At 40.1% G+C, this 8418-nt stretch overlaps 1 protein-coding gene across 1 annotated transcript; it reads right to left on the bottom strand.

Annotated features, from left to right (window-relative positions):
* Positions 1-5957: 5957 nt before the first annotated feature.
* Positions 5958-6656, bottom strand: LOC137249164 (uncharacterized). The gene has a single exon (XM_067780446.1). It carries the CDS (start codon positions 6619-6621, stop codon positions 6049-6051), a length of 573 nt encoding a protein of 190 aa, XP_067636547.1. The 5' UTR covers positions 6622-6656; the 3' UTR covers positions 5958-6048.
* Positions 6657-8418: the final 1762 nt, after the last annotated feature.

The raw sequence follows: 8418 nt of genomic DNA on the forward strand, positions 1-8418 counted from the left end.
TCGCCTTTGGCGATAAAGTGCTGTCGGATGCGAAAAAATGCGTGAGCGCTTTCTGCCGACAATATATAATGCATTCTACGGTCGACAAAGATAGACGGAGGGCCTACAGACACGCACATAAACACAAATTCATCGCGTCACCAATCACCATCACCGCTAAAGAGGTTGAGGATGCTATTGTTCACGCTAAACCATCCAAGCAGTGGGCCCAGACGGCATAGCCATGCCGATGCTTAAAAGCCTAGGGAAAGAGGGTTTCAAATATTTAGCGCATGTGTTCAACCTGTCTCTTTCCACCTTTGTCATACCCGAAAAATGGAAAATGGCCAAGGTGATGCCGCTACTTAAGCCTGGAAAACCAGCTAACATAGGAGAGTCATATCGTCCGATATCTCTCCTATCGCCAGTAGCAAAGACGCCATTTTGCTCTCCTATTTCCAAGCAAATTTGCGGCTAGCCTGTCATCAGCATGGCTTCAGAAAACTCCATAGCACTACCACCGCGCTAAATGCCATTAGCACCCAGATAAATTGCGGTTTAAATCAAAACCCCCACCATAGTACAGTACTCGTAGCGCTAGACCTATCAAAAGCTTTTGATACGGTCAACCATGGCTCGTTACTGCAAGACCTGGAAGGGTCTACCCTTCCCCCATGTCTTAAAAGGTGGACCGCAAATTATTTGGGTCGTCGGCAGGCATCGGTGCAATTTAGAAACGAAACATCAAAACCAAGAAGAATTAAACAAGGGGTGCCACAGGGTGGTGTCCTGTCCCCACTTTTGTTTAATTTCTGCATATCTTAGCTACCTTCACCACCGGAAGGAGTCACAATCGTTTCCTACGCCGATGACTGCACAATAATGGCCACAGGCCCAGTTTTTTCGCCTCACGAAACCTGGCATTATCACCGACTAAATCTTCCGCGACCTTATTTACAACATGGACGTCCCAAATGTCGACCATTTTGAATATCCACGTCGATGGCACTACGCTATCGACTGTCCTACACCCCAAAATCTTGGGTGTGACGTTTGATCACGATCTACATTTTGGTGAGCACGCAGCCGCAATTGTTCCGAGAATTCAGATCCGTAAAAAGATCCTCAAATCCCTCGCTGTCAGTACTTGGGAAAAGATAAAGAAACGCTTATGACTACATACAAAGCAATTAGCCAGCCGATTACGTGCTACGCGTCACCCATATGGTCGCCAAGCCTAAAAATTAGCCACTGGAAGAAGCTACAGGCCTGCCAAAATACTGCTCTCCGAATCGCCACGGGATGTCTTCTTATGTCCCCAGAACACCATCTGCATAATGAGGCGAGAATACTCCCCATCAGGGAGAGAAATGAGATGCTAACCAAACAGTTCCTGTTGAATACCCAGAAACCTGAGCATCCCAACAGACATCTGATTGATGAGCCATCACCGCCTAGGGGCTTAAGGAGTCATCTCCGTAAGCATTTTGAGGAAATACGGCACCTGAGAACCCAGCCGTAAGAAGCGAAAAAACACAAGCAGGTCCTTGGTGAACTCCACAAACAGGCGGCAGATCTTTATGCCGGGAATTGCCCGGTGAATCCAGTACTCAAAGAAAAGTATCCAAAACTCGCGGAAGTGGAACGCATACTCCCCAGGGAAACGCGTGTCACTCTTGGTCAACTTCGTTCTGGATACTGTAACAGGTTAAACTCTTACCTATCCAGAATCAACCCCGACATACAAAATGTATGTCCCGCTTGCAATGTGTCCCCACATGACACCAACCATCTCTTTAATTGTAATGTGGAACCAACACATCTAACACCCCTTTCCTTATGGTCCACCCCTGTTGAAACAACAAATTTCCTTGGACTCCCGTTAGAGGATATTGATCACAATTTGTGATCGGTCGCGGCTGTTAGGTGGGGCGAAGCACTGCTACAACAACAACAACAACTGGCAATAAGAGATGAAGAAGAAGGAGAATAACTTGAGAGAAGAGAAAATTGAGAAGGAGACTGAGAAAGACATAGAATGAGGCGAAGATGGAGATGAATCGAAAAAGACGGAAGGAGGAGTGAATAAAAAGATTGGGAAAAAGTGTAGCGGGATAGGGCAGAGTTAGACGGAAAAAGCTTATTAAAATGTATGCAGATAGGCCAAATTTGGGGCAGAACAACGTCTGCCTGGTCTGCTATTATTTTTATAAAAATATCGAAAATAATGAAGGCCGAAGCAAAACTTAGCAAAAACTGAAAAAATCTGAGGGATGATGACTTTTGTAGATGAGTGTAGATATGTATGTTTTTTGTATGTTAATGTCACTTTATCATACTTAAAAAGTTTAATTAAATCGCCCTCCGGCTTCCCAAATCGTGCTGGATCCGCCCCTGTCCTATGCTTAGGTCTGATTTGATTTCTGTCTACCAAGAACAAATCGGCGCAATGGCAGTCACGTAACTATTGCACAGTGGTCGGTTCGAAAGGCCAAAAATAAAAAAATCAAAGTGAAAAGTTTGTCACTAAATGTGTCGTTAGTATCTCTTATTAGAACAGCCTTTTAAAAGGTATATTTGTTTTTGTTGTATTCGAACTGTACTGTTTAAGATTAGCTTCAAAGTGAGGTTATGGTATTATTTGGTTTTTGCAGTGTGAGCAAGTTAAAAATAAAGTGCAAGTTTAAGCTATTTAAAAATACATAAAATATCATTGTATTGAATTAAATAAAAAAAAATATATAAAAATGAATATTGAATTCACAGTTAGATATTTACTTCATTCTGAAATAATTTTAGTGTCTTTAGCTTGTTGTTTTTTTTTTTTTTTTTGTTATTTAAAATTTCACCAGCGCCTTTATTAGTGTTTATTTGCACAAATATTTCAATTTCAGCTAAAGTTTTAGTTGGTTTCCTCGCCGATCCTCACGTTGGGACTTATATCCTGTTATTAGTCAAAGTTTTAAGATTCCAAATCATTAACATCAGCTGCCACTTTCTGCCACTAACTATGTTTTGCGACATTTTTCTGATAGTTTTCTGATAGCGTCAACCTGATAAATTATTGTCGTATGTTATATGTGCTCACATGTAACATACGACATTATTTTATCCAGTCGACGATATGCAAATGTAAACTTTTGTGTGTGTTTGTTGTTTTGTTATTGTTGTGTATGCAAGTAACCTTAATTTATATATTTAATGCTATTAAACATTGCATTTGCGATAAACACATCTTACCAATGCGAACTATCGTGCATGTATATTACGGTTGCCAGATTTTTATTTCTGGTTGCCGGGACAAACCTCAAATTTGAGCCAAATTCCTGTGATTTTTAAAAATTTCCCGTGACATTTGAAAGATAAGAAACACCTATATATTTGTATGGGTTGCTCACGCGGCGAAATAATTTGTAGATAGAATTAAACTTTTTAAACTCATTTATTCATAACAAATATTTTTATTTTAGGCTAACAATTAATACGTTTACTGTGTTTAATGCGAATTCAATATTCTATGGCTACATTTTCCAAACGTTACTTTAAAACACAACACTTGCCTTGCAAAACGAATATTTAGATGTGCGAAATGTCAAACATTGGCAATATTCAGAACCATAAACCACACACACAATATTGCGCGTTGCGCATGTAAACAAAACATCAGCTGTTTTTATGGGCAATTTTTACGTCATTTTCCTTTAGCTCTTGTTTTTTTCTCTCTTTCTTTCATTCGCTCAAGCAGTCAAGTGTGACGTATATGCGCAGCACGAAGCAATTTTGAACTCGAGAATGCGCAATCTTCTGTGGGTGATTTGTGGTGATTCAGAACCGCAGTAGGGTTGAATTTTTCTTTTTTACAGAGTGCATGCACATTCTAATGAGCTGAATGCAATGGAAGCCGCAAATATGGCCATGTTTCGTAGAAGATTATAATTTATTAATTTTGATATTGTGAAAATTCCGAGACATAGCTTTTCCCGGCGAGTGGTTGTGGGTCGGTATGAAGGTATCACCCGCACCGATTTTATGAAAAAATAATTCTCACTTAGATGTCAAGCCGTGACCAAAGTTTCATATTGATATCTCTACTGGAAGTATTTTTGGCCACCAACACCATATAAGACCGACCTGTGTATATTGATGGATATAAATTTGAGACTGTGACTGACTTCGTCTATCAAGGAACCTTTACAGCGAAAATAATTTCACCCTATAAATCAAAGTAGAATCGCTCTTACCAACAATTGGTACCTTGGATTGCGTAGGCAATTGAAAAGTAAATTATGATATATATGGCTTGGAATCAAGGACGGTGTCGAGAGAAGATGAGACCGCCCTAGGGATGTTGCAGGGAAAAGTTCTTTGGAAGTTTTATTGTATGAAATTAAGTTATTGATGGGTTGTACAAGCCTTCTGCAAACATCAAGATTTTGCAACGCATAATAGCCCAAAGGTTTCGTTGGCTAGGCCATATTATGCGAATGGACGAAAAGGCTCTTACGCAGGAATTATTCCTATCGAGACCTGCATTTGTAAGCTGAAGAAAGGGGAGATCCTCACTAAGTTGGTGTTCCCAATTAGCGTCAGTTATCGCGAAACAGGATAGCTGGTATGATTTCTTACGAAACTTCCAAAACCGCCCAGTCGGCTAAGCATCAATTAATAATGTTGATGTTCGGCTTTTATTTGGATGTGATGCATTGACGATCGGAATAAGTGTTTTATTTTAACAGTTAGCAATAGACAACTTAACTTTTTATAGAGATAGATTAATCTCTGACATTTTTCGATCACTTCATACGTAGTAGAAAGCTGTCCCGGGCAAAGCAACGTCAAAATTTTAGAAACAAAATTTTTCAATTAGTAGAAGTCACTCCTCGGCAGTGTTTGGCAAGTGTAGTGGTGAGTGCATTTCTGCCATGAAAAGCTCTGTGTGAAAACTTATCTGCCTTGCAGATGCCGTTCGGAGCGCACGATGCAAATTGGAAGAGAAGCTCAGCCTAAAATCTCTTTTGAGGTTATCACTTCTTACATGATATTATTCTTCTTAGTTGGATGGCGGCCACCGTGGTGTGATGGTAGCGTGCTCCGCCTATCACACCGTATGCCCTGGGTTCAACTCCCGGGCAAAGCAACATCAAAATTTTAGAAATAAGATTTTTCAATTAGAAGAAAATTTTTCTAAGCGGGGTCGCCCCTCGGCAGTGTCTGGCAAGCGCTCCGATTGTATTTCTGCCATGAAAAGCTCTCAGTGAAAACTCATCTGCCTTGCAGATGCCGTTCGGAGTCGGCATAAAACATGTAGGTCCCGTCCGGCCAATTTGTAGGGAAAAATCAAGAGGAGCACGACGCAAATTGGAAGAGAAGCTCGGCCTTAGATCTCTTCGGAGGTTATCGCGCCTTACATTTCTTTATTTTTTTTTAGTTGGATGTTTCCCTGCGTTGGTGCATCGCCCTTGCTTTTTCCCCTTTTTCAGGAATAAGAAAAGATGACAGACATTCAAAACCTGCGTTAGGCTAAGGTGTTTTAAGATCGGCATGGCTATGCCACCAGGAACAAGACTTTGCCTATTTGATGGATTTTGCAAACCCTGTGGTTAGGATGGCTAAAGACGCAACATACGCGCTCTTTTAAATAAAAGAGAACATCCACGAGCCATTTCTTTTTGTTATTATATTGTAGTGAACCTAACAAGGACTTCAAATATAACCATAGCTTACCAATTCAACTCTTTACTGTTGATCAATCAGCCATAGCACTTCATGATTATATCCTTTATTTGGGTATCCCATAGATTGATATGACGATCTGCAGGTTAAGGGATCAAACAAGTCGTTCGTAAAATGTGCCAGCTAACAAGAGGTAGGCTTTGGCGCAACAAAAACAGTCACCAAATGACGTTCCAGTCCGAAACAAGAGTATGAAGAAGATAACCTCCCATTAGAAATCAAAACAAAATGCGCTCACATTAGAATTTTTTGAGCAAAGATATCACATATTTACTTAAAATTTTTCGTTAAATCAGTATACTTGGTTATACACATCACTATTTCAATATCTTAAGACTAACCGCCTATAATGCGTCTCCTGACTGGTTGTCTTACTAGCCTACGACGCCTTTGCTGTTGAAGTCTCTGTATTCTTTGACGTTGTCTCCGACGCCTCAATTGTTGTTGCCGGCGGCGTCTACGCATTTGTTGACGTCTGCGTCGTTGTCTATTCCTTCTACGTTGTGCATTATTTGCATTACCACCAGCAGCAGCACCACTTCCATCACCACTACCAGCAGCAGCTGGTGCACCACCTGCAGCGGGAGTACCGCCAGCAGCAGGAGCACCACCAGCAGCAGGAGTACCACCAGCAGCGGGCGGAGCTGCTGCAGCAGGATCTGCACCAGCAGCGGGAGGAGAAGCGGCTGGTGGTTCAGCGCCTGCAGCTGGGGGTTCAGCGGCTGGTGGTGAAGCTGCTGGGGGCTCAGCAGCCGGTGGTGAAGCTGCTGGGGGCTCAGCAGCCGGTGGTGAAGCTGCTGGGGGCTCAGCAGCCGGTGGTGAAGCGGCTGGTGGATCTTGTGCTGTCACTTGTTGTACTATCAGCAATGAAGCCACTAGGGCTACTAGAAAAATCTTAATAGCTCTCATTTTTGGTAAGAGACAAAGTTAGTCAAACTCACGACTTAAATATAACTGTGAAAGACTGGACACTGAAAGCTCCTTTTATATGAAAAAATTTGTTTGTATTTCACCAATTTTTTATGAATTTCAAATAAACCCAATTACTTAACACAAAGAGCACATTCAAGCGACCCAATAAAAGTTGTATCCTTATATAAGACTTATTTCTATTTGGAATACTCTTTTAGGATATTGTTTTAAATCTGCAAGTAGTATTGGTTGTCTTAAGTGTTCTTTATTCCTTATTGATATGTTAACATCTTTGCTCGTGGTATGGTGAAATTCAAGATTTGAGCGTAAGTTCAGTGTATTGATAATATTACGGAATATTCTGTATGAGCGGGACTACAGAATGAGAAAATCTAAATCGAGACCAGAGGGCGTTTAATTGATTAGTTAGGGTTCTGTTAATTTAGACTATTGCGATTGTTAGAATCAAGCTGCTGGATAATGAAATGGGTTTCCACATTTTTTTTAATAAATGTATAACTTTGGAATTTAGTCCCCGCAAACATTCGGAGTCATAAAAGATTCCGAAAGAAGTCCTAAATCGGAGGTTTTACGTTCTCTATGAGCTCATGTAGAAGACTGAAATTAACGCATTTCCCTTCTTGCAATGGTCGTTTGATATGAGCCTTATTTCATGTGTCGTATGAGGCTGAATAGGAGTTATATATGTGTGACATTTTTTAGCCTCATAGACAGCACATTTTCGGCACTTATGGGACTCCGAAATGAAAATACTCTTTTGGGACGATAACCCAAGGCATATGCACATATTTATGTATGTATATTGTAGCTCTTACATATGACAATTACACATTATTCGCATTGTAATTGGAGAAGCGTGAATAAAAATTAAGCCGAAGGAACTCCTCTCTGAGTAGGTCATGCCGATATCTGGCTGTCAGTGCTAATGGGGATATATATGGAGCGACATATCAGCCGGGGCATACTTGGAAACATGTTCTTAGTCACTAAATGTTGAAAATACTTAAAATGTGAAGATAAAAATTACTAAAAAGAGCAAGATACGTTACAAACAGTGAATTTATTCAAATTTAAACGCAAAAAGAAAAATTTTTCAAAATAATATATGTGTGTAAATATGTATGTATGAATATATCTACCGAAATCACTTTGTTTAAAAATTACTTTTGGGATATCGCTCAAAATTTTCATCATACCGTAGACATAAAGGTCTCCTAAATGATCATATTACTGAAATTCAAACTTCTCACATGGTTCGGACTCATTTTTGATTCTTAAATTATGAGGGCTCCAAAAATGTTTGAGGGGATATTTTGTATTACCACGTAGCTTAGTGAATACATCATATGCATCCATCCAACAAAATTTTACAGTTGAAGGAAAAAACTCCGCTCCGCCCACTACACCGAAGGTCCAGAGTTCAAGTCCCAAAGCAAGATCCAAAATTTAGAAAAAGTTTTTCGATTTGAAATCACTCCAAGTATATTTCTGCCATGAAAAGTTTCTAAGCGAAAATACAGCTTCCAGCAGATGTCATTTGGGTCGTCTTAAAATATTTAGAATTCATCCCGCCAATTTGTAGGTAAAATAAAAAGCAGCAAAGGTAGACATGGTTATCGGTCGGTTGCGACCATTTTCAACATCAATCTTTTCTAGGTAATATATCCTAGGTAGATATCTAAATTTTTGCTTGAGTCGGACGGCCGGACGTACATGGCCTTATCAAAATCTTTTTTGTAGCCGATAAATATGATAAAAGCAAATTCTTATCTT

This window comes from Eurosta solidaginis, chromosome 4 (assembly GCF_040869045.1).
Source record: "Eurosta solidaginis isolate ZX-2024a chromosome 4, ASM4086904v1, whole genome shotgun sequence".
Taxonomy (NCBI): domain Eukaryota; kingdom Metazoa; phylum Arthropoda; class Insecta; order Diptera; family Tephritidae; genus Eurosta; species Eurosta solidaginis.